At 41.0% G+C, this 27,148-nt stretch overlaps 2 protein-coding genes across 3 annotated transcripts in view; one reads left to right on the forward strand and one right to left on the reverse strand.

The window, feature by feature from the left end:
* ccser2a (coiled-coil serine-rich protein 2a) overlaps positions 1-10,782 on the reverse strand; it is a 51,569-nt gene extending 40,787 nt beyond the window's left edge. The window contains exon 1 of one of the 2 annotated variants that reach the window (XM_040138887.1): positions 10,327-10,782. The gene's annotated coding sequence lies outside the window, so the exon portion shown is untranslated. Of the gene's footprint in view, positions 1-9,416; positions 9,490-10,326 lie in introns of those variants that run through there. The other variant, XM_040138888.1, reaches the window with a different exon arrangement.
* Positions 10,783-13,837: 3,055 nt separating this feature from the next.
* On the forward strand, positions 13,838-22,013 carry LOC120796674 (SPARC-like protein 1). The gene is made up of 8 exons (XM_040139714.1): positions 13,838-13,900; positions 16,445-16,517; positions 17,504-17,615; positions 17,900-18,018; positions 18,105-18,259; positions 19,591-19,703; positions 20,709-20,803; positions 21,913-22,013. Exons 1-8 carry the CDS (start codon positions 13,838-13,840, stop codon positions 22,011-22,013), a joined length of 831 nt encoding a protein of 276 aa, XP_039995648.1.
* Positions 22,014-27,148: the final 5,135 nt, after the last annotated feature.

Below are 27,148 nucleotides of genomic sequence, written 5' to 3' on the forward strand. Positions count from 1 at the left end.
CTTTTCTTACTCTCTGTCATAAATGGAATGGGAGCTTTCTGTCTCTCTGCCAGTGAGGCTTTTTTGCCTTACTTCATTTCTGACTCAGAGGACAGCCAGACAGAAAGCACTTGGCAGAGATGGAGGAAGGCTGAAAAAAAAAAAAAAAAAAAAAAAAAAATCAGATCTGCAAGAGTAAGGTCGTTCATTACTCTTGTGGCAAAGCTTTCACTTTTGAACCGCACATGTACACACACTACAGAGATGCATTCTTCAGGAGTAACAGGATGGATGCAGATAGGATGCGACAGCCTGAGGGCTATGATCTATTGGGTCACTGGGGCTACGCATGAATGGAGGTGCTCTACTACACACAGTAAATCCCCTATCCTGCTGTTTATCCCCACAGCCGGTCTGTCCCTATCTCCCAATGCTCATACATCCCTATCATTACAAAGCCACAGCACTATCTCTCAACATCACAGCATGTCTGGCTACATCCATCTTTCCTCTTTCCTTCAATTTTGAAAGATTAAAGAGGGGAGCTTATATTTGAATTTATTCAGACTGTGGAATCCCCAGAGAAGGATATGGCAAAAGGGAGGTCACGGAGGATATGAATTTCATGGTATTCATATACATTTCTGTATTTCCTTTTACAGTGCCTTCACATGCAAAAGTCAACAATTTTTTCAATGTCAATTTTTTCAATATTTTAGAAAGAATAGAGTATACAACATCCAAAAGTAGAAAAAACAAAAAATCTTAACAATAAATTAGCACTATGAATCTATCACTTGTAGTTTTTTATACCAGCTGTTGATGAGTTGCATACTGTGTTTTACTAATATACATTTTCCTAAATATTTTTCCAAAGCTTTTAGTGCAGTTTGAAAGTCAACTATCTCGTAGAGTTGGTCAAAGTAATCGTGTGTTAGCTACTGTTATAAGACTTCAGTTTAAAAGAACAGTTAGAGATGAATTTTTATTTCAGTAAAGGTCAAGATTTCCTTCCATCATTATCATTTTTAAACTGATTATGAGACTAGATGCATCAGGATTTGCATGATTTACCAACTCCTACAACTACTTTCTGAGGACAAAGACATAGCATCAATATTGTTAGGTTGAAAGCAACTATAAGATGAAAGGGCTGAAAGCAACAAATAGATAGAAATACATTTTATTTAGGACTGTCCCTTTGTTCAACAAACAAAAAAAAATCATTATGCGATTAGAAGAATCTGAAAGATGCTATAATCACAAAAGATCCACACAGAGGGGCTTTAACTATTTTCTTCACAGTGGTAGCTTTGCTGAGGCTTAACCTTTTCCTGTGTAGAGCAGTATGTAGCTTATGGTTACATTTTCTGCATTGCTTCCTAAACACAATAACAGTGTAACATGTGTTTGTAACTGCAGGAGTAAAATAATGCCGTGAAAAAAAGAAGCCTCCGCCAGACCGAACAAGCAAAGCACTCTGTCTTCTGAATAAAAATTTTGAAATTTATTGAGCAATTCAAGTCCGCAGGGATTGTGGAGTGAGCGAGAAAAGATGAAATCTCTCTTCTGGCACTTGTTCGTTCTTGGCATGACTTGGAAGGCAGCTGCAACGAAGAAGTCCTCTGTACCTCCCTCTTTCTTTCTAAATCTTTCTGTCTATCTTACTAAATATGTCTTTCATAGTGCAGAACCAATCAGTTACAATGATCAATAGTTATATAACCCCCTATAACCCATGTCTGAAGAGCCTACTATTTCATCCAGCTGGCTCTGCTGTACGACACCAAGACATTTGTTTTAAAGGCAGTGGACCGCCTCAAACACACACATAACCAAATAACCACTATCAAAAACCAGTTTCACTCTTGTCTCAGTCAGTAAAGGCTCTAAACAAATCTAAGGGCTTGTGATAACCAACCTCCATGCAGATCCAGTATTAAAAATAAAATATGTAGGCCTGACAGTCCAATGTGGAAATGACTTTCTTACCTCCTACCGAGTCTCAACTAAACTGCAGCCTCATTTACATATATTGACAGAGTCCAGTGTCTCAGTGGCGTAATAGTAGGCCAGTCATCTGGATAGGGAGGCACTGGCCCATATCGCTCCCTGAAGAGATTAACAGAGTGCCATTAGAGCAGGCTAATAGAATGAGACAGGGATGAAAGAAACACTGACACTGGGCTAATGTGTATTGAGCGTAAGCAATACTATGCTGAGCTAAACTGATGCTAAAAGATGATAATCCACTGAGACAGCATAGTGGTTTTGGTAATGGTGTATACTAACCATGGTAGATCAAATGACAACAGAGGAAACAGTGAGTAAATATAAGGTGTGCCAACCTTCTACATTAATAACAGACACAGACAACATCACAGAGATCCATCTTTTAGTGGGATTCACGATTTTTTGCTTGTATAAAAAGTACATTACAACATGTTACCTTAACTCAGTGCACTAAAGTTGATTGGTCCAATCTTTTCCATCCCCAAGTCAGTCACTGAGATAAGATCTTCACCAAGTAGCCAAGTCACTCTGCACTTTGTTTCCTCCATCATCTAAACTGAAAGTAAGGCAGCAGCCAAAAGAACAGGAAGAGAGTCTTCAGAGGTCGATCTGTCTGCCGCATGGCTCTCTCTCCTTGCATGTGTGCCTGTGTGTATGTGAAATGCAACGTGTATGGTGTGCGCTGGTGGGCGTGAGGGTGAGGAGAACGGATCCTTCGAGGGTGCCGTTGATATTTGAAAGGGCATCTTTCAGGAGCCCCACCCACCTCCTCTTGGGTGAGGAGAGGCGAAATTATGTTTTTGGGAAAATACACCAAAGGAAGAAAAGAAAGACATTACAAAGACTAATTTCCGGTACAAAATAGATTATTTGCAGCAGGAAAAGTCTGATCATTTGGTACAATGGTACAAAGTCTAGAAACTAAAACCACATAATCCTGCCGACACAAGAAAATTTATCTACAAGCTTAGGTTGCAATTTTCAGTGTGCAAACTGCTGCCCTATAATGTCATGGGATCCCCAGAGGTGATAATAAAGGAAGACAGATCCTGCCTAGGCCTCAGCTGCACATGAAAAGTGACTCCAATGAAGAGCAATTTGTTGTGGTTCTCTTAAAGATTCAGTGTGAATTCAATTTCCCCATTCTCATTTCATGCTTGACAGCATACTGGTTCCACTCAGTCAACCGTTTCCTCTAAGTGCCAGCAGTAAAACCATACAAACACTGCCATAACCTCGGTATCTCCTGTTTTTAAGAGTCTTTGATGTAACACGCCTTGATAATCACAGCATGGGGTCTAGACCAATCCACACTGCATTAGCAACAGAATTAAAGGCTAAAACGCAGGGTTCCTAAAGACTAATTAAGCTTTTATATTTTTTCATGTAATGCTTCTATCAAGTGCTTCAATCAAAATCAGCTGTTCTACATCTACGTCATTATATTGATGTTTTTAAAAGTAGATCCTTTGGAGAGCTAATTCTAGACTGAAAAAATTTTCTACCATATGACCTTGAATAGTGGAAAGAAATACATTTTTTGTGGTTCTACAGTAATTTAGGAGACAGAACCGAGACAACAACAAAAAAGACCCTGAACCAAAATCAGTCATACTATTGATTATTCACGAGACAGAAATACCTTTAAAAAGTCTTCATCATCCGCCTAGACTCATAAGAACAATGATGCTGCACTCTTTCTGAGTTATGATGCTGAGCGGTAGACGTCTTGGTAGGTTGGTACTTATATAAATCTAATTACCTTCACTGTTATAGCAGCCCAGATGTCCACACTCCCATCACCATAATCACATTTCTCCTTACACCATGCTTTATCCACGGTTTTAAGCGTATGCATGTATGTGTACAGCATGCTTAGACAGACATGTCACTTTCTTTTCCCTCATATATGAACTTCATTTGAACCACACCGTGAGAAGACTGCAGTGCCCCTTTAAAATTATCATTTGTTAACTAGCTCAGTCATATGGCAATGTACATTCCATTACCCAAAACAAGAGGGCCGACCTTTTTGTAATAAAATCCATTATTTGTTTTTTTAATCAATTTGTGTAGGAATCGCACTGCAATGGTTTATTTTGGAGCTAAATCAGAGCAAGCAGTGTTTTTAGCTGCAAATACATCCACTTTCTATATAAGCAAAAAAATCCATGCTTACAGACTGGTGAAAAAGACATTGATAGAATAGCAACTGAAGTCAAACTAACATTTTAATCTGCATAAGACTTTTTTCCTACAGGGCAAAAAGATGATTTAAACAAGTCTTTAGCTTATTAATGTGTTATAGCTGGACTTCCCATTGGTGTATTGTTTCTTATGAACAGGGCTTAGAAGCTATATAAAGTAGTATTGGTGTGTTGGTCGATGAAACCACAAAAGCAGGGTGAAAGTGGCTGAGAACTGCATGGCCCTTAAAAAGTGGGCTGCTGGTTCTCAGTGGGATCAGAAGTTCATAGCTCAAAGTACAAGTAGACATTTTACATTATTGGGAATAATTTGATCCAAAGTAAATATAAAAATATAAATGCATTGCTTACTGTGGCTTCACTTGAAAACAATTACAACAACAAAGGTCAAAAACACTAGCTTGCTTCCAAGCAGCAAGGCTCATCCCACTGTAAATCATTTGCAGTCATTCATCAAGCAAAAATGGCACAAATAAACTGGTTTCCTCTTCACTAAAGTGACAATTTGCAGCATGTTTTTTTCCAGATTTTTATCACTGTAAATTGATTAATTTGAGTTATTTAATATCTTGTTTGGACAAAAATAGAAAATGTGAAAAACATCACCCTGACATCTATTAAGTGCAACATATTATCAATAATTAAAGCAATCAAAAGTTGCAGTACAACAATCACGATTACAGTATCAAATCAGATATTTTTTGGCGAGCAGCATGATCCGACCTTAGCTAAATAAGAGTGTATGCATGTGTAACATGACCACAAAGTACTCCATCCGGTCACTGGCCTAGTGGGTGTGTGAGATCATTCTACTAAATCTTCATCTGTAGCACAGAATTTATTGCAAAACATCAGATAAATTTCACTTGGTAAGCTGGAGAAACCTCAAATTTGAAATGCAGCACACTAGAAGTAAGTTACGTTGTTGTGAAAGCATATTTTTGGATCTGTTATTAGGATTGCACTGTTAAGTGTCTGTGTGATGTCAGACATGTTATGAAAATAGTCTGCATCAAAGCTTTAATGAAAATAGCTTCATGAGGACATGAACACTAAACGAACCACGGCACGACAATATTTTTATGAAGCATAATATCACATTTAACTTAAGATTCACCTTTTCAATCATAAAAAGTACAAAAAAGTATAAGATTAAGCACTGCTATCATAGCCCTTCAGGTGAAACATAAATACTTTATAAGCATGTTTTCTGATAAACACAACCAAACACACACAAACATATACACAGTGACCAGGACCTGGGGTCACATGGCCATTTCAGCTGCAGTCTGCCTTCACCCAGGCTTTTCTTGATACCAGAACAATGACATAACTTTCTCTGCTGTATCGAAGGCTTCTCTTCCCACATACATGTGAGTTCATTTGAAACATCTCCAGCTTACCCTCTGCGCTGGTAATGGACATTTGTTTTGATGTAACCTGTGTTAGCTCTGACTCATCCCTTATCTCACTTCTCATGACACATGCCTGTCGTGAGAGGTGAGAGATTGTTCACTCTACCTGAATTAACCTAATATGAAATGAACCCTGAATAAGACACACACCATAAATAGTAAGCTTTTAATCATGTTCCTGGTGGATTTATCCTCTGTGAATGGACAATACACTGCTATTAGGTCAACTTCCTCTGTGCCCAACTTCCCTCTTTTCCTGTACCTCCTTCCTTTCCATTCACTCTATCAGGCTGTCTCTCTTTAAAAAAATGCTTCCCCCCCATCTCTACTATTTTCTTAGGCAGCACATTCTTGTACAGAAGCTAGCAAACAGTCTAACATGAAGCCAGGGAGAACAAAGAATCCTTACATCAAATCAGGCCATAGTTGGTGGTTAATGTTCATGCCTTTGTGTCCAGTTTTTCACACAGTTTAGAGCTATTAGGTCAACTGATGAGACTAGAAGGGAACCTATCCAAGAGTGGCTGCGACAACGGTGAAAACCTTTCCATTAGCCTCAGACGCCCTCTGAGATAAACTGACTGAAAACACATTGGTGGTGGCTGCTGTACCCCTGCTGTCTAAATTGCTGTCAAAACAGAAAGCCACGATAACACAATGAAATCCATTATGCGGTGATGTTAGATGATGCTGCAGTTAAGCCTGCCATGCAAACACAGCAATTTGAATATCAACTTCATGTCTGTGCAAGTCACTGCATAGACTGACATTTGGGACAGCATTTGTTTTTGCAAGGACATAAGTAATGAGTCAAATGACACTAGTCTCACAACACCTCAGCCATCAGATCCAGAGCTTCAACTTTACAGGTGTGTCGCAAGAAATTCCCTATGTAAAATAATACTATGTACCAAGTGAACGGTTTCCTGGGTGAAAAGGAAGTGTAGGAGCGGCAACCATCGGCTGACCCGTTCAGGACCAAAAAGAGGTGATGTGCCAAGTGAAACTGTTGCAGTAACAAGAGCACAAACACACTCAGATACCTTTTATTACCAGGGCCCTGGAAACAAGCCATCATGCCTGAGAAAAACACCTATTTTGAATAGATGCATGCAAATTGAAGCAGGTCACATATGGTAATTGAGAATGACTTAGTAGTGTTTGTGCATTTAAGTTGAAAGCAAACTTTCACACACGACACAGTCTCCAGCACATTCATTGTCCAATCTCTGATCCTAAGGACATAAAGACTCTATAATATCACATGACTCAAATCCTTGAGGGATTATTGACTGAGACTTAAAGGTTTTAAGGAGAGTGTGCGTGTGACCTGGTGCGGTTCAAGCTCAATGCAGTTACACTACCCGAAGCTAAAGAAACACAGAGTAACTGCACGAAACAGCGACATAGCCTAAGTACTGTATATCTGTCACATTAATAGATATGAGCCACAATGACAGCTGACATGCTGGCAAGTAGAGACACCTGATGAGGCATATACTGAGTATGCCACGCTTCTGCTCTCCATGTAGGAATAGCATGCAGTTCAAACATCATATAAAGTACAGTCAACAGAAAGATAATGACAGCAATGATAGGAAATTAATTTGTGACTCAAGTGCTAGTGTTTATCTGCTTAATGTAAATAAAAAAAATCATCATTTTCTCTCATTCATTTCTACTTAAAAGGTCCTGCACACTCACGCAGGTCTTTACACTTACGGCTAATAAGGCATCTGCTCGGGTAGATATTCAGCGGAGCTGGAAGATGGAAGATGTCCATCATACACAGTCTGTGTACATGCCCACACAGGTCGGAGAGAGGACTAATCACCCAAAGTGAAAACACCTATGTGGGTGTACCACGGGTATGTACAAGCTTTTGATTATTTCGACTGAGCTGCTTCAGTGTCAGGGTCCTTGTATTGTGCATGCTGGCTCACAGTCAAACTGTCATTGCTAGAACTGAGCCATCTGTGTTTTCCTTGCTAGGGCCAGTCAAAATGTCTGCGGTGAAACAGTTTTCTGACATTTCAGCAACTGCTCATTGTATCCCGACAATAAATTCTGTCATCAAGCCAATAATGCCACAAATCTGCTGCTACCACCCTGCACAGCCTTCATAATGACACCTGTGTAAACACACTATTTGGAGCAAAAGTACAGAGGGGCTCTTACACTGACAAAAACACTCCCATGGACCCAACTCATTCCGTATAATATGATTGCTCTCTTAAAGTAAAGAATAGAAAACATCAGCTGTATACACCCTAAAATCTGATATTATAGAAGAGTTAAAAATTGTGCCTCATATCACACCGCAAATAAGGGAATTGTAAATGGATCACTCGATAAAATTTTGAAGCAAAAAGTTTAATGTTTCAAGTCAAAGGACTTTCTCTCACACATCACCTTCCACACGTTGGTGCAGGGCTTGCCAGAGAGAAATTTGCTTTTTTGCCCAACTGTCTGCAACCATGTCATCTTTACCATCTTTCATTCTTCTTTTTTTTTTTTTTTTTAAATCACTGCTTTTAAAATTTTTCCGTTACATCAGGTTACATCTTCAGTTGTTTTCAGATGTACTTTCCTCACCCAAATGCACTATAAACAGTCACCTGGTCAAAGGTGCCACAGTCATCCCACAGACACATGAGAATCAATGGTGAAGTAAAATATGAATTATGTAACATGCAAAGAGTACTCCTATACTCCAAGGGCATTTCCTGATTTCCTGAAGGGCATTTTTGCCCCAAGCGCCTGTCAATTTCTCGCCCCGTGTCAGTGTATCTGAGATCCTGTGTCTACACTCTACTACACACTGAGCTATTAAAAGCCTGTAAACATCTGTGGTCTTACCGAGGGAACGACCTCACTGATAAGCGCGGCTAAGTTTAGCCCTAATGATAGATGAGAGAGAAGAGGGCATAGAGGATCAGAGGAAAGTCAAAGTCAAATCAAGTCGCTAGGCTCTGAGCACAACGCCACAGCACACACGTGAAAACATGCACAGAACTGTAACCACATTGTGTTATCCTGCATGACCTCATCTCTGGGCTTTTTAAGTACTCAGCAGTTAGATCCCTCACTATAGTCTTTAGGGTCAGAAAAAAAAAATACAGGAAAGAACAAGAATCAGTGAGAGATACACCGTGTCTTTTTTTGTTCTACTAAATGAAATCTGAAAAAAAAACAACTATATACAGTGAATACAACTCCTACAGTGGGAAGGATGAGTGCAAACCGCTCATGTTGGACAGTCTCAAGAGGTATTCATCACTCGCCTTGCTCTACACTGACTCCCTCAGTCTGGGTTGTCTGGCATTGTCCTACAAATGACTCAACACTTCTTTGTGCTGTTAATAGTCCCTTTCAGCCACACACAAGCACACTTTAAAATTTTATCTGTTTGGCCTCAAGGCTGCAATTCATGGGCGCTACTTGGAATGAATACTATGTACAGGGCAATGCGTATAATGTGTATATTCACGCATAGCTAGGTTACAAAGAACACTGACGCTGACAGTTAGGGCACACACAGTCTGGAAAAATCTTTACATATTGAGCTGCAGTTTTGGGGGGGGGGGGGTCTTTAGCGGGCAGGTGCACAGTGGAGACATTCAGCTGTTGTTGGGGGGAATCCGACTGTAAACACACCCTCAGCCAAGGTGGCGCTCCAGGACCCTTGCCAACAGGTGCCCGAGGAACACACACATAGATTTATGTGTGTGTGTGTGTGTGTGTGTGTAAATGCAACCGCACCCAAACACTGGGATAGCAGAGGAGTGTCCATCTCTCTTACACCAAGGGCAATCAGTCATGCCTTATCCTAATGTGTACTGGCGCGCTGATGCCATGGCGCTTTGCACTGTCTGGGCTGTAATGGATCATAGCCTAAAACGGTACACACACACACACACACACACACACGCACACGCACGCAGAGTTACGAACTTGACTGGCAGCAACCTCAGCTGTGTTATAGAGCTATGAACGTGTGAGGCAGCACTGCATGGTATAAAAACCCCGGGTTGAATGTGAATTCCCCGTCTGCTGGGTCTAACTTTATGACTCGAGTGGAGCATGAGGGCGCGTGAGCCATCTTTAGTTACCCTTTAATCCAGACATGTGCATGAGGAACCAACATCCCAGTGGTGTATCTCAGGCAAGGCTGAGTTCACTTCAGGTATTAGACCACTGAGCCACACGGGGATACTGTGTGACATGGCGAGACACTTGCCAAGCTGCAATGCATTTTATCACTTACCTTCATCTATACTGTGAGATCACTGTTGCACAGCTGCTGTTATGTAATTAGTAACTTTGTATAGTGGCTTATTACGTAAAGGCCCGGCCTTCATCATTCATGGTACAGTGGGTCTTTCAGGGTGTGTTATGACTGTTGGGGGTGGGGGGGCCTGGGGGTGTTGTGACGTTAGAAAACATGGTTTTTTCTTCTGCTTCAGTGGGCATCAAAAGCTCGTTCGGGGCAGATAGTCTTATTTATACTTCATTATACTCTCAGGATACTATGGGGGAAAAAAAGATATGTGGGGCTACCTTATTCTGTAGCCACACACATGCCCAGTCAGAAAGAGATTTAATAGAGGCCAGTGTTGCTGACACAGTTCAACTGTTTTCATCCTTGTTCCTCACCATTCTTATAACAGGGCTAATGTGACCTGCTACGTGTGCAATAGGACAACACTTACCAGAATCACGCCGCTAAAAGCACGTCTGTGGCCTCAACGGTGGGGCAGCGAGGGGTCCACTCGTCCGTTGTCTTGTAAAATAGCGGCATGTTGTAAAGCGGAGGCAGCGTCAGTTTAAGTCCCTCGCTCTCGGGTTAACTCTCGCACGCTGTGGACACTGAGGCGCGCTGGAGAAGTTGTAGCTAGCCCATAGCCGGGAGTCAGCACGCAAGTTCGGTGAAAAGCCCCGGGCTTCTGAGGTCAAACATCGGCTCCGCTCTTCGCCGGGTCCCGGACACTTAGGACGAGCCGACCCGAAAGTAGACATGCAAAGGCCGGGGAATTTTTTTTTTCGCTTCTCCGCGAAGTGTTTCCAGTTTGAATAGCTCTCCCGGCGGCGACCGTACCACCGAGCCGTTGGTTACGCACCGCCACAGGGTCAACACCGACCAACCGACGGTGCCGCGGGTTGTCGACTAAAAAAAAAAAAAAAAAAAAAAAGACGGTTCGTAACGCGACGAGCGAACGTAGCCACGGGTCCGGCAACGTACGAGACTTGGAAATCCTCATACAGAAAACAAAAACCTTCACTTGTCAACACACCGTCCACGGAAGAACGCCACACGGCACAGACTGACTTCCCAGGCCGGTTTATCACTCCGACCCCCCCCCGCCTCCTCTCGCGTCCAGCTGGGCGGAGCGTAGAGATGTCACCTGGGTCTCAAAGAGTCACATTAATCTCGTTAATCTCGTTAATCTCGTTAATCTCTATTTGCCTACATCTGTGTACTGTGTTTGGATGTTGGATGTTGGATGTTGTCCGCATGATTAGTATCATTTCATTTAGTTTTTCTGAGTTTTCACTATGGGTATGGAGTTATTGTTATTAACTTAATGTTTAGTTTTAACCAGTGGTAGAAAGTTGGGTGCCTCTTTCTGATCAGGCAACATCTATAAAGGGTTTATAAATTATAAAGTTTATAAACCACAGGCCCAGGGCCCCTGGTCTTCACCTACAAAATATCCCAGAAAGAGACACAAAACGACCAAAATGAGTCACAAAACAAGCACGAAGGGATGCCAAACGATCACACAGATGTAAAAACGACCAACAGGAGAGACTAAACTACAAAGAGAGGCAAATGATGTAAAACCACCACAAAGGGACTCAACACATCTTCAGAGCAATGCAAATTGAGCACAGAGAGAAACGAAACATCTGCAGAGACACAAAATGTCCACAAAGAGATGCACAAAACAACCACAAGCAGATGGAAAACAACCAGGAAGAGAAACAATACAACTACAAAGATATGCTAAATTACCATTAAAAAAACACAAAATGCCTTAAAAGAGACACAAAACAACCACAGACAAAACAGCTGTGTGGTTTGTGGTAGTTTTGTGTCTCTTTCAGCCTGACCGCCTTGCTCCTGCAGTACGTAGGAGCTGGAGGGATTTTACATGTCTGTCCCCAGGGGCCCGTTTTGTCATAATCCGTCCATGATCTATGGCTTTTTTAATGGTTAATAAATCATCTACTAATGCTAGTTTACCGATCAATAATAAGCCATTGATAAGAGCAACTTTTGTGTTGCCAAGTTACGGAAAATCTTCCTCCAATAGGACTCTATACTTGTCTTTCAAGCTAGCTGATTTAATTCATTAGGGAGACCCCTCAAATGGACTGTTTGACCACTTCTGAAAAAGGGATACAGGGCATCTGGACCACAATCCATTTACAAACTGCAATTTGCAAAGCCAAAGCTGTACCCAAAGCTGGCCTCCTGGAAAAAAATGTTCTTGGCCTCTACTGAGCCCCTGTTTGTGGTCATTTCTACACAAGTAAATATTTATCTAAATTAGTAGGGTAAGTAAAGCAATCAAGGCAGGTGATAAAGCAGGATTTGCCTTGAGGCTGATATTTTTATCATATTTGGAAAGTTTGTAAGATGTTTTTTTTTTTTTTGCAATCAGGCAGATTTTCACAAACCATCCAATGTACACTGACTATGGGTCCTTCAGGGCCCATAAGGGTCAGTGGCCCTGAGGCAGTTGCTCGCTCCGCACAGTTGGCAGTCCAGCCTTGTCTAAGTTACCCTAAATCACAACAAACAGAGCTTTAACAAACAGAATAAGAACCAGAAAAACTTTAATGATCCCCTCGGGGAAATAGTTTTGGTGCAACTGCTCAATACTCAGTTAGGAAAAATGAGTAAATAAGTAGAAAAGTCAAAACTATTACAAAACTACTATAAAATAGTGATAGTAGTAAATACACAGTAAGTGAAAAGAAAAACGTGCAAATGCAACTGTACAAAAGTAATGTGCGAGGTATAATCCCAGTATGGGTACATTTTGTGATTTCACCTGTGGGCCTACTGTATTTGTAGTAGCCATGCAGTGAAACTGTTATTGGCCTCCATAACCACTAGAGAGCAGCCTTTTCCATATTATTGCCTTTGACAGTTCATATTTTCAGAGGTGTCCTACTACTACATTCATTTATTCTCCTCTCTTTGGGTGTGTGTTTGTTTGCGTATGTGTGTGTCTGAAATAAAAAGAGACATGAATGTAAGAACGAATATGTTCTCTCTGGCTTGTAAATCTGTGGACAAGTGCCAACTTCAATGAAAACCACCCCACTTCCCAAAAAAACTCATCCTCTTTCTCTCTCAGTAGGTACAGCTCTCCTGTACCCCCCCCCCGCATATTCCATCTCAACTGTCTTAAACTAACACCTCAGATACCTGTGCACTCAGCTGCAATCAACAGGGAGCTAATGTGAGGGGAAGAGAGAGGAGGGGTTAGATAAGACAAAAATTTAAAAATAGATGGCTCAAATGAAATAAAAAAGTGCAGACTGCTGAAGGGGGCTGAAAAGAAGAATACACCCTCACAGGAGCCCGTGAGGCAGAGAGAAAAGGGTATCTGGAGACAAGGCAAGAGGGAGAACGAGGGAATAACAACAGAGCAAAGGAGTGACAGAGGCTTTGGTAAGATGTTTTTTTGGTTTTTTTTCAAGCAGACAGGGGGATAGAAAAAGGACTTGTCAGACTGCAACAATTTCGTCAACTGAAAGTGGAATGTCCTCTCTATGTAATTCAACCCTCTGTTTCCTCTGTGGTGAAAAATTATTTTTTTCCTGAGACTCAATGAGGCACATTGTTTCCTGCTACATTATGGGAATGACTGGAAATAGAGTAATAGTTGGTAAATGACACCACAGAAGAAAAGAAAGAAAAATGAAGAAAAAAATGCATCTATTAACGGAGCTCGATTACTGTAAAATGATAGTCCTTCAGCACCATTTCAAATGTAATTGATATCAAGAAATGTAAAGGTAGAGGGATGATGCTGCTAGAAAGAGATACAAAGAGGTATGATTTTTCTTTTTCAGTCTCGTATACTGTAAGCTCCACAGAGACAGCAACACAAATCTGATTGCGAGATCAGAGTGATTTAGCCCAGTGTTTTCCTCCTGCAGGAAATTCTGTCAGTTTCTTCTTGCAGGCCACTGGATCTCTCAGCCATGAACCTGAGCTTGACCTTTGCCTCGTTTCTGCTCCTCAGTCTTCACTCTTGTACAGCCATGGTGAGTCCAAATTTGTGGCTTCTGCCTAAACTCGACAGTCCACCAAAAGACTTGTGCTCTCATATTTGGATGTGGATACGAGAACAATAATGCTGAATATGCATTATAACTACAAATTAGTGGGGTACAAATCTTAATAAAGGATAATTATATTATTGTTTTATGACCTGAGAAAATTTCCAATACCAGGGTTGCAACTTTAAACAAATGGATCACATGGATATTTTGTAGAATATTTAGTTCACGCAATCTCCACTCACCCGTTTTGTGCTACAGTGATCGGGACTGCTTTGTAATAGACGTCAAATGGTAATTCCTGTACTGAGAAAGTGTTGCTCCAGTATTTTGGGTCAGCAGTGCAGCTGTTTCCCATCTGATCTGGGAAGAATTTGGGGGCAGATGTGGACCTGGCGCAGACTACAAAGTTTCTGGAAATAATAGTTTGGGCTTGGGGTGTGTGAGGGGAGATGGTTGTGATATAGAACACATACCATTTTCTCTGTGGTGAAATGTTGAGATTTTTTGATGATTTGGATTAGAGGTAAATAATAACCCCCCTCACCTGTGATGCATCACACTGATGGATGGATCACACTTAGTGGAAACATGGAAACATATGATCCTTTTATCCTCTGCCTAGAACATGATAGGGAATTTTAAGAAATCTGTGTCCATGTGTGCCTGCATGGGCAGCGAGGGTGCACTATATATAGTAAAATTACACATAGCTATATATACGCATACACAACTCATCCACCTCTATGTCGCAGCAAAATAATAGCCACTCACGGTATTCCATGACATAACCCCCTGCTTCTATCTCTGTGGAGATCAAAAGGCTCAAGCCCCCAACCTCAGAACTTCTGAATAGTCCTATTACTCAGATGCCTTTCAGCTTGTCTACCGTGACCTGCCAAAGGTGGTCCAAACTTTTCCTTTGGACAGGACTTAAAGTAAGGAGTAAAAAGCTGTAAAGAAAAGTCAAACAGTCCTTAACTAAATAGCCTAAAAATTCTAGAGGACTGCTTGGAAGTCCCGAGGTTCAGTTTTTATGAGACTCATTGAATTTTGAAGACCAACACCCAAACGAACACTTAAAGACTCTAAGTTGTACAGTTCAGAAGTGTCTGACCAACTGGCTCGGGGTCTTAGAGGACTGTTTTGAACCTTGGAGCTTTTGGGTTCAAGCTTCCGTTAACCTGGTGAATTTTGAAGTCCGACTTCAAAGGATGGACACAAAAAGTCTGAGAAACACTGCTCAAATGGCTCAAGGAGTCAAAGCAGTATTGAGAAATTTTTAGGTCAAGGGTATGATCACTGTGACGCTCACTAAATTTTGAGTTCCAAAGGAAAGAGTCCAGAGCTCCCAGAAATTAAGTTCAGCTGTGCTCGGTCAAATAGCTCAGGAGGGCCACTCTTAAGTTTTGAAATCTCGGATTTGAAATTTAGGGTTCAATCCTCAGGGGCTGCACTTTTTGATGTCCAACACCTAAAATAACCAAGTAAAACTCAAAGGCTCTAACACATATTGGTCAAGTGTCTTTTACAATTAGCTCAGTGTTAGAGAAATGGCTAGAAGTGAGTTTTATCCTTATTAGGCTCACTGAAGTTTAAAGTCCCACACCCAAAGACTCAAACACAGCTTGAAAGTGTCTGAACAAATGCCTCAGGGTGTTAGAAAACTGCTCTTGAGTTTTGAGGTTGTGGGTTCATTCCTTGTTGGATTCTAAAGTCCAACACATGGTTGAAAGACTTAAGGACTCTAAGAAATGGACCTCAAGTATCTTTGACCAAATAACTCAGTCTGGCACTGCTTGGAAGTTCTGAGGATGCAGGTTTTATACTTATCAGTGAATTTCTAAGTCCAATATCCATGTGTGCCATGGATATCAACCATGAGTGACTGAGGTTTTACTGACACATGAAGTTGCAACTAAAAATGTTGGAAGATTTTTGCAACTATAATAAAATACTAGTACTAAAGTAGCCACTACTGTGTACGTCACTACATTAATAGCAGCTAATATACATTGCATAAACCTTTTTTTTTTTATGAATTACATACTTTAATTGTTTTCTTAGTTAGAGCGCAACACTACATAAGCAATATTAGTCTTGTATACATTATAGTGCTAATAGAGAGCAACAAGTATACATTTTCAGAATATTTGTCAAAGCAGCATGTCTAAATGTTAAAAACAATATAGTTAAATTATCCATTTTTGACGGACATCAGGAAAGCCTTTGTATGTATTCATGTCCCAGTCTCTGTCCACCGCTGACAGTTCCACTGCCGCCTGTTGAGATCCCTCAGTTTGATAGGTAGACATTGGTTGCAAGTCCGCTGCTGACAATTTTTCAGAAGAAATTTACAAAAGCAGTTTTTCACTTATATTATGATAAAAGACCTTAAATAAAGATTTTGCATTTCTTTTTTGTTTTTTTCAAAATGACTAGATATAGTGGTTCACTTTTGGTCGGCGTAGCGTAACAGTCCACTATTGGTACAGTAGAAATGCATGTGTGTGTGTTTGTGTGTGTCAGGGAGGCAGAGCCCAGCACAGACAGAGACAAGCTGAGGAGAGCCTGAGACCATATATTGGCAGAGTAGAGCCAGGTAAGACTTTAATGTACAGTACGGTATAGGACTTTTCTAACTGCACGTCAGTTATAGAGTATATCTCTTATATACAGATAAAGTTCTAAAAGTAAAAGTTTCAATCTTCCAATGGTCCCAGGTCCAGAAAAAGCATCATGGGCTGCAGAAAAACATTTTTTTTTCCACATCAAGCGATGAAAAATATGTTTAAATTGTTTTAACTGATGTATAGCTCCACCATAAGTCTCCACCCAAAACTAGCAGGGACAGTCCTGAGTCAAACAAGTGCAAGGCAAGTGCACATTGTTTTTTTTCAAACAACAGTAACCTTCATTCTATTTAAATATGATGAGTGCTGCCAAAAATATTTTAAATTAACATGTATAATGAAAAGACATAAGCAGATAAGGATATATACAATTATTATACCTATATGAATTCACAATTTAAGACATTTTGACTGAAAATAAAATGGGATACTTAGCGACTTAACACAAGGAACCCAGTCTCATCTTACAGTTTACAAGGAGAGAGAATTTGATTATAACACATGTTTGAACCAGTAAGTAACAATTCAAATGAAATGCATTGATCCCTAACTTATTCTGTGCTGAAGATAGGATCAGTAATCTATAAAAAACAAATTCAAAGATCTGTCTCTTACTCTGTGCACATCTTTCTATTTTGGGAAACATATGGGCACAAAATGGCCAAGAATTGAACATATAGCAGTGATTAAAAGTCAGGTGATCAAATCATTCACTTTCTTACCATCATTCATGTACTTAACTGTTTCCTGATCCAAATGACTATTTTTACCATCCATCACCCTATGACATTTCTTTACCTGAAATAGACCATTATTACAACGGGCACCTTTAATCAGCACTTGAAGCTGAACAAGTGGCCTGAAATCAGGGAAAGAAAACACAGATGTAAAAGTAGCAAACTCAGCAAAAACTAGCAAAATTATGCGGTAACAAGGTTGTTTCTTCTTGTTTCAGAAAAGCTTTGTGAGTTGCTGAAATGCAGTAGTCCAGTGGGATCTTGGTGCCAGGTAGTTCAGGAAAGTAGAGTCCTGGTCCCCAAATGTGTTTGTCTTCAGTCCTGTCCACGGTAAACACCTCATGGCATATAAACCTACCGACAGTCTATTTGGGATTTTGATCATTTTTATGTTTTTGACCAGCAAATGTGCTCAAATGTCTGCCCACGTTTTATCTTTATGTAATCATTCACTGCCTTTGGAATTGTAAATGAAACTCATTTAAAAGTGAAAAAAGGACGTACGGTTTGGGATGAAATAATGAACAAGAGCAGTTTATTTAGTCCAGCTGTGCACACAGCATGATCCATCCTCACTTATAGTTTTGCATGTGGGCACTGGCTCATGCAATCAGGCAGAGGGCACCAGTGTGCAGTGTTTTGGGAAAAACCTATGGGAATGAGTGTTTGCTGCATAAAGAAGCCTGCAGAAAGAGAAGACGCATTGGACTGGCTCACACAGGACCCTGTCTGGGTAAACACACAGAATTAAATATAACACACACATTTCCAGTGTGCACTCCAGTCTTCCAAACTAGCTCTGTTATGTCTCTTGATCAGTGCCCAAGGCTAAATGCACTGAGGAGGAATTAGGCCAGTTTCCATATCGTCTCCTGGACTGGTTTCTGCTCCTGAGTCGCATGGGGGAGTCCTACGCACCTGCTGCCCCGCCCCAGAGCTGCCTCAGCCACACCCAGAGGACACAACTAGCAAAGGTAGATGAAACGTCAGGCATGAGGTGAGCCTAAGCACCAGACTGACATACACCAAAAGTCTGCATTCAGGCGGAGTAGAGGATTGTAGAGTAGTAAACATGATTTATGATCTACGATGACCTAAGCTTATGATGATGCAAATGAAATCAATACCCATAACATCATGTTATGCTAAAGAAACTATAGAGAGAATATAAACATACCAAGGGATCACTTTCACTCCCACTGCAATTTAACACTGAACGTCAAGTTGTTTTTTCAATCCATGGAGCACACCAGACACCGTCATCAAGCACGATGACGGTGTCTGGTGTGCTCCATGGATTGTCTGGAGAGAAATCAATGTTAACAACTTACTGTAAGTGGCAAGTTCTTGTGTTGCTCGCGCTGTGGTCATCCACAGAAATCAGACAGCGGCTCTCAAGAACACCATGTATAGATAGGAGTTTTTCAATAATCACTAAATTATTCAATAAGATGGTGAATGGAGGGATAACTTAATATCCTCCCGCCAGCCACTGCGACCTCTCAGCATCAAGTAAAAATAAAATATAAAACAAAGGTCATGCATTATTTTGATGAAATGAGAAATGATATACAGTATTTTGGAATAAAACTATTTTTGCAGTACTTGATACATATCTTTTGTCTACTAATAATATTAACTCTGGCATGGGTAAAATTAGAAATTTGTGTTGTAAAACACGAAACTAAGAATCCACAGCCATGCTAACATAATCACAATGGCAATACTAACACGCTGATGTTTAGCAGATATTATGTTTACTATGTTCGCTATCTTAGTTTTGTGTATTAGCACGCTAACATTTGCTAATTAGCACTAAACACAAAGTATAGTTGAGTTTTGTAGGTATTTGGTCATAAACCAAAATATTGGACAAATTAAATTCTTTTACCTGATGATGATGGCACTAGACGAAAAATTAAGGTATCCCCAAAGTTATTACAATTCATCCTGTATGTAGGGAGCAGGAGTGTCTATATCAAATTTCATGACAATCCATCCAGTAATTGTCAAGACATTTAGCTCAAAACGTGAAATGTCGACCTCATAGTGGTGATAAAGGAAAACTCAGTTGATCACCAAAGTCATTGGGACTCGTGGTCTCCACTAGTTGTGGATCAAAATGGTTGAGTGACCATCACTGCCATGCGTAGAGCATGGCCACTAGCATAGCTAACAATTCATGTTTGTTTTGTTTCTTGCAATAGAAATTAAAGAAACAATGCAAACAAAGCAAACAATGATGAGTTGAACAAGTTGAATCTTCTCCACCATTACTTTTATCTCTCTTCCTCTCTCTCCATAGCAAAGATTTACCCTACTGGACAAGAACAAAGATGGCAAGTTGAGCCACAGGGACCTGAGGAAGCTGCGTTACAAGAGGAGGCCACTGGAGCACTGTGCGAAACCATTCTTTCAGTCAGTCCCACCACGAGCACCTAATGCTAAAGGGCTGCTTCCAAGACTTTAGCTGTTGGATAACAGTAGGAAACGATACTGCTGACTAATTTAGTTGACTCAAATATGAATGACTTCAGCATTTTCAAGTGTTGCTCAATAAGGTCATAACATGATCACCTCAGGTTACACAAAGGCTCACAATTTGAACCCTCTGTCTCTTGCAATAGGTTATTTTTCAGCTAATTATCAAAACACCAAGGGTTAAAAATGTCACACCGTGATGCATCGCGCTCCCGCTCTCTAACCAAGTTGCACCTCCCACCATGCTGTTCTCTCTGCGTGCCATCTATTCATTCATCCGCCACGCCAATCCCTGCTTCCTGTGTCCCCCTCCCCTCCCATCTCATGACCCCACCATCTCTCCATCATGTACTCCTCCTCCATGTTGAAGCAGATCTTTTCCCCCCTCTGTGCTTCCTCTCATCTTTCCTCCAAATAGAGTTATCCTCAGCCTCCCTCGCTGTCAATCCCTCTTTCGTTCTCTCTCTTCTCTAATTCTTTTATTCTTCCGTCTCTCCCCCTTTCTACCGTTCCCTCTCCCACCCAACCTCCCATTTCTCTGTCAGTCTGCAGTGACAGGTTTTGTTGGAGCTGGGCTGGCCGTGTCAATGTCAAGCCCTTCGCAGCAATGATAATGTTTATTACCCACTGTGGCTCCCGCTGCTGGATTAACACAAATTGAAGGAGTACCCCTCAGAGATAATGCTGCAGGGTGAAATGAAAGACAATGGCTGTTGAGGAACCCCAATGCAGTTGTTCCTATACGTATGGATATGTCTTTATACCATCTCTTTGTGTATCTATACAAATCTGTCATTTTTTGCTTGCAAGGTTGTGTGCACATGAAACGAGTGGATGGGTTCATGAGAGTATGAGTGAATGCATCTCTTTCTGCTATTGCTCTCTTGTCTGCCAGTGCCATATTGTGAGGTCACCGTGTGTTATACTGTACTGTGTTTGCAGGTCATGTGACCATAACATGAGCAGGAAGGTGACCCTGCGAGAGTGGACGACCTTTCTGGTGGATCGCTCTGAGGCCTGGTTCTACCATTTCCTGTGTTAGTTACAATTTTTGCCCAATCTTGCAGTAATTCCACATGGTCGCAGATAGAGGTTGATAGAGGTTATAGATTACACAATCGAAAGCCCAGATTAAAAGGAGTCTTAGTGACAAGAGGAGACTGGATTTGTTGCAGTTGAAAAAGAGTAAAGATTCTCAACCATCTTAACGAGACACTTTACAACACCTGTTCTTCCATAATCATTCCATACATTTTCCTTCAAAATGAAAAATGAAAACTTTTACCGACTTCAGTGAAAATTAACCCAGAGGACATTATTAGGGTTATTTTCTCAGACCTTAGAAAGCTCCCACAGAAGATAGTAAATTGTGCTGTGCTGACAGTCATAGTAGTACTCCTTGTGATGAGTAAAATGATCTGGGCTGGGTGGGTCATCCTTGGTATCCTGGATGTTCAGATCGAGATTGCTTATTTTGAACTTTAGTGTCTGATTGGTCAAACTGAGGCACTAATATTCAAGATAAGAAATTAAGATCAAGCGCATTTTTTGACATGACTTGAATTTTCAGTACCAAATTGAGTTTACTGAATTTGAACAACTTGAATTTGAAAAGATTTAATGTAGCTTATGAATACTGGGGACTTGAATTTTCTATCTGAATTTGTGAACCCTAAAAATATAAGTAAATATAGTTGTTGAAATTGCACAACTGAACTGAAATTTACTATTTAAATAAAAAAAGCGAAAGAGGGGAATTCAGACTGCAATAAATTCAGATAGATAGTTTTCCATGTAAAATATTATAAATTATAAATTAAATTGTATTTAAATTCCAACATTAATTATTCAGTAGTGATTTGATTTCACAATTAGATATTCAGTTTTGTATAAGATTCCAGTCTTTATGGCCATGATTTGCTTCCATAGAGTACCCTTTTCATATTATTGAGATTTTTTGTTGTCCAAAGATCATTACCTACAAGACACATTTCAGAGTTTTTGTTTTCGATCATTTTTGAAAATTCCTTCAAAAACATGCTTTTTACAAGTCAGTAAAGCCAATTGTCTATGGTACTTTTAATTTTTCTCCCTTATATCACAGGCGAACCAATTTTGTTTTTGTTTTGCCTTGTTTTGTCCACAGCGATGAGAATGGGTTCCCGCAAGCTGTGTCCCACAATCCAAGAGAACAACATTGGACATGAGAAAAGGGCCATAAACCCCTGCTTCTGGATTGTGCTTTAAAGAACTTGCTGAAGACATCATCACTGTTACCTGATTTAAAAGCTACAGGATGGCATCGCTACACATTGGTCAGTCATCTGTTTCACTGCATATTGCAACTCGTAATATAGAGATTTATCGTGTCATCAAATCAAAGTCTGCTGGTTGCCTGTGCATTCATGTGTGTACTCAAATGGGACAAATAAAAGTCTGGACCGACTGACAGCCAGCCGTGTTAATTACTTTAGCTGACATTTGCGCATTTGTGTTGTAAAAGAGCGGAGACAATAGGCAATATCAAGTCCCAATTTATATGGCATGTTTTGAATAACCAATTAAAGGGGGGGGTGGCAGCAGTGAAGACAGACAGTGTGATGTAAAGTGAATGTCAAACTAGAGGGAAGTAAAGATAAGGGGAAAAGAAGCGCCTAGTATGAGATGACGTGACCAGAGAAGAGACAAAGAGATAATAAAGGGGGTGAAGGGGAGAAGTAGAGGAAAGTGTCATAATGTACTGGAGGAGAACGAGGGAGGGAAGGAGTGAAGCAAAGTGACTGAAGGAAGCAGAGAGAGGTACAAAATGTGTTTGTGAAAGATGGGAGGAGGTAATGCACTGTAAATGGGAGTTGAGAGTAATGGAGTAATGCATAAAAAATGGATCAGAAATGAGGGAAAGACTGAGAACGGTGAGCGAGAGGGGGGAGGGATGGCGAAGGAAGCATGGAGTAACTGCAGAGAAGAGGAAATGCAAGAAAAAAGGTTTTGATGCTGCGAAACATTTCCTTTACAGCCTCCTCTGTAAATAGCATCACGGGGTATAATACCGAATATCTGGAACACTTGACCTTTGTCAAGGTCAAAAAAAACTTGCATAATGCAAGCTTTTTGACTTTTTGTATGTATGTACCATCTATAATACATGATGCTCTAAAAACCTCTTGTTGCATCTTGTTTGTTTGCTTCCGTTTTGTGTGTGAATTTGCGTGCAGCCGTGCTTCTGTTGGTGCTACAACATCAATAGGAGGATGTGTGTGTGGCCTGGGGTGGGTTCTTTGGTATGACTGATTTCTCTGGACTAATTAGTCTTTGAATTTACCAAGCCTGAAGGATTGGAGCGGGGAGCGGGGGGGGGTGGAAAGGAGATGAAGAAAGGGTGAGAGATTTCAGTACTCTATGAGAGATGCAGACTCAGTGCAGAGGTGAGGCAAACAAGGACTGAGGACTGCCTCCTCTCCATGTTGTGCGAAAACAAAGCGCATCGTCATCAATATCAAAACAAGTTGCTTTCATTCCATCAGATTTTCACTCAAAACTTTTGATTGAGCGAAGGGAACCAGTGGTGGGCTGCAGTTTGCCTTAGCATACGGAGAGAAAAACAAGTGTAAACTTGGGGGGGGGGGGGCAGACATGAAGAAAGAACAAAACCGAGAGATTAACTGTACTAAACTGAAATGAAAGTGTATTTGCTAATGATGATTGACCTGTAGAATGGCTAGCCGTTGGTCCTGTCTCTCCAAATACAAAGTCCACCCCCACCCCCCACTGCGTCCATCAAAGTACATCTCTCCTCAATCACTCCCTTCTTCCCAAGAGACTATTCCCTTAATCCGGGAAAAAAATAAGTTGTCGGGGCCACCCCTGGAGGTCTGGCAAAGCCTACACACCACCTCCTCCTCACCGCTGTTTCTTCCTTTGTGTTTCTTCATATAGCCCCCACCACTGTGTTAATAGATTCCCTCTCATTACCTCTGGACCACCGTCTCCACCTCCTTCCATCCCCCCATCCAAACACAGAGAGGGCAGCTGTGGATTGATCCACCTAATACTACTTTTCCTTCCCATCACACACACACGCACACACACACTCCGTTCACCTCCGTTCCTACTGTCCTCACCCCTCCTGTCACACCCCATTTGGATATTAGAGGAGAGAGATATCTGTGTGCCACCCGCCTCTCTAACCTTGTCCTCTCCCCTCCTCCTCCTTTGGGTACTGATCAGTGATCTGATCTGTGATGGCTTGCTTGCGTCTCTCTCTCTCTCCCTCTCTCACACATTTACACACACTCCCGAGGGACTCTGACAGCACGGGAGCAGATGGGCGGCTTGTGATGACATGTTGTTAAAAATAAAGATTCCTGTTAACCCGTTGTCAGCTAGCACATCCTCCCTCCCTCCCTCATGTCCCCCCATTTCATCTCATCTCACTATTGCTTTTTCTCACTATCAGGCCCTCTTTCTCTCTTTGCTGTCCATGCAGGCTATATCTCGGTAAAAAAGCCAGCTAACTGTGTCCCTTAAAGCACGCAGCCCAAGACACCCCGACCCCAGAACATGATATTTAATACATGGTTGTCATAAAGACGGCCCCCTGCATTATGCATGGCTTGTAAGCACACATCAATAATAGATGCAAAGGCCGGTTTTGCAGTTTCTTTCCATGCTGTTATTCCAAATGAAATTTTTTCTCTCACTTTCTGTCGCTTTCTCTGCGGATGGAGTTTGTCCGGTGACTGTGTGTCGATAAATTTTTAAAAGGCAACACAAAGAGGGTATGGGTGGGTGGGCTGTGGGATCAAAAGACATATTCAGCCCAGTCATGATGGAGGGGAAGCGGAGCGAGGATGTGTGCGTGTGAGCGCATTGCGAGCAAGTGTCAATCAAGCCTGTACATCAATTCCAGGTCTGACCAATGTCCAGAGTCTTAGAAAAACAGACTACGACGTGATTTTCAGATTTAATCCCCCTCCCCCCAAAAAAAAGCAGCATAAAAACTGTCAGAACGCAGCTCATACACAAAGTTGTATGTGCAGTAATCTCTCTCAGGTTAATCCCCATCCTGTCTTCAAAAGCAGCCGCCGTATCGTGCTCTGCCAGATTGCCGACTTTCAGAACTTCTTAGCGACTGTAAAGTGGGCCAGTGAATGGAGAGGGATACAGAGAGGAAGACTGGTGGCTTTGAAAGAGAGTCCAGCCGCAGCAAAGGGTCCCCACTCGAAAAAAAGACCAGTTGTGGTCACTGAAGTGATCCATTTTTTAGTAATGCTCTCGTGCAAGATTTTTAATTCTTCTTTGAAGTGATGTTGCAGGCAGAGATAGGCAGACAGAGACAGAGATGAAGGCAGAGAGGGCGTCTCTCAGATTTTAGCCTGTGGTCAGACAATATTCCCTCTGGGTGGAGTGGGTCCCATTCAGAGCGACCTCAATAGCCCCACACTGAAGTACCTGGTGAATGAGTGAGAAAAGGCCCCACCACAGAATGGAACAGGGGGAGTTAGCACCCAGTGTGGCGGGCCTCCTCTTTTCCTTATGATATTGATTAAAGAGCCGAGGAGAGAGAGCGCCGTCCATGAGGCCCGCCATTGTGTGGAGATGAGAGGGCTGGGTGGGGTTGGAGAGGCACTGATATGAATGCACCCCGAGTCCTCTGAGATCTACCCTTGACCCATAGAGGGAGGACATAAAGCCTGGACATAAAGTATGGCTGTTCTCTATACAGACTGTATAAATAGTCTACACTGCGCCCCGATGCTCTGTCACATGCAACGGAGCAGTTTTTTAATTTCAACTCCATGGGCTGTTTGATTTACCCTGGATCAAGTACTAGCTACAAAGCATAGCTGCCTAAATGCAACAATTTCCCCTAACGGCAGCGAGACTGAAATCAAGGATATAAAAATCCAGATGAAAACGTTTGCAGAGACTGAGGAGATTTAATGTAAGGGGGAATAGTTTGACCATTTAGGAAATAAACTTATTTTCCTTTTTGATGAGAGTTACAGTCGTGTCCATACGGTAAATATGAAACTATAGATCGTTAGCTTAGCTTAGCACAAAGACTAGAAACAGGGGGAAACTGCCAGCCTGGCTCCATCACTTCCTGCCAAGATATAGTCGGGCGCACAACCTCCATTAAAACCAAAACTTGTTGTTTTTACACTTTGGTTTTTGTACAGATTAAACAACAGGGAGTTAAGAAGTAAGTTAACTTAAGAGGTGCTGGTAAACAGATTTTTTTTTACCTTTGGCCAGGCTAGCTGACTCCCCCTGCTTAAAGTCTTTGTGATATACTAAGCTAACCATCTCTTGGCTCCAGCTTCTTATTTACCATGAGAATGGAATTGATGTAAAACTTGGCAAGAAAGTGAATAAACATATTTCCCAAATTGTCAAACTATTCCTTTATAAAACATGAATGTGTTTACCATTAGATATTAAGATAGTTGCTGAACTATTTGAAGGAAGGGAATTTAACAATCCCTTTCACTATGATGAAATTAACCTTGTTTGCAAGAGGGTAAAATAGGAATTAAAAGAGGAAATATGTTTTCTAGTTGATTGTTAAATTATGTATAGTTATATTTAAGTTTGTAACTAGAAATAGCAACTAACTAAACATGTTTATGCACTTTTGCTGTTGTCTGACCTTTCCAGTAACTGAGAAGTTAAATATCTGTAAAAGATGTGCATTTATTTAATTACTGCTTTATACACTTAAGTATGTTTGTTTTTTTTTAATGTTGAAGCTAGAAGACCTGAACCCCAAAGCCAAACTGAACCTCACACTTAAAACTACACTGATATTTTCTTAATTTGAATCCACCCAAAACCCCAAAATCCAAAGAATCTCCAAAGGGATGAGTTATCCACATTTGATAGCTAAAGTGGCACACATATTGGGATTTTAAAGGGTAAATAATATCTAAAACCTGTACCATAAAACCTATACATATGAGCTCTGTGTAGCAAAATACAAAATAGATATGATAGCGTAACACAAATTAGGCTTAATGAAAAAAGGAAGTATACTGTGTATCCTCTTTTTCTTTCTTTTGAATGTTATATGTAGAGAAAAAGCACATACAATTTTCTCATTCTATTAATGTTATGGAAGAAATAACGGTCAAAAATTGTGAAAAGTCCAGTTTTACTATTTTTATTTAACATGGTACAGTTCTTAATTTGTTTTAAAGACAGCAAGCAAACTCCAATCCATTGAGTGGCTGGAAGGCCATTTTTCCATCTAAGCGCGTTCATTTAGAGGCAGTCCAAGCACCTGATTGAGCAAGCGATAAGGGCACAAAGACATAGTAACCTCTAACATGCTGTCTGAAGCCGTCTCTCAATACAGATGTTATCAGAGCAGCTAGAGAATC

This window comes from Xiphias gladius, chromosome 11 (assembly GCF_016859285.1).
Source record: "Xiphias gladius isolate SHS-SW01 ecotype Sanya breed wild chromosome 11, ASM1685928v1, whole genome shotgun sequence".
NCBI lineage: Eukaryota > Metazoa > Chordata > Actinopteri > Istiophoriformes > Xiphiidae > Xiphias > Xiphias gladius.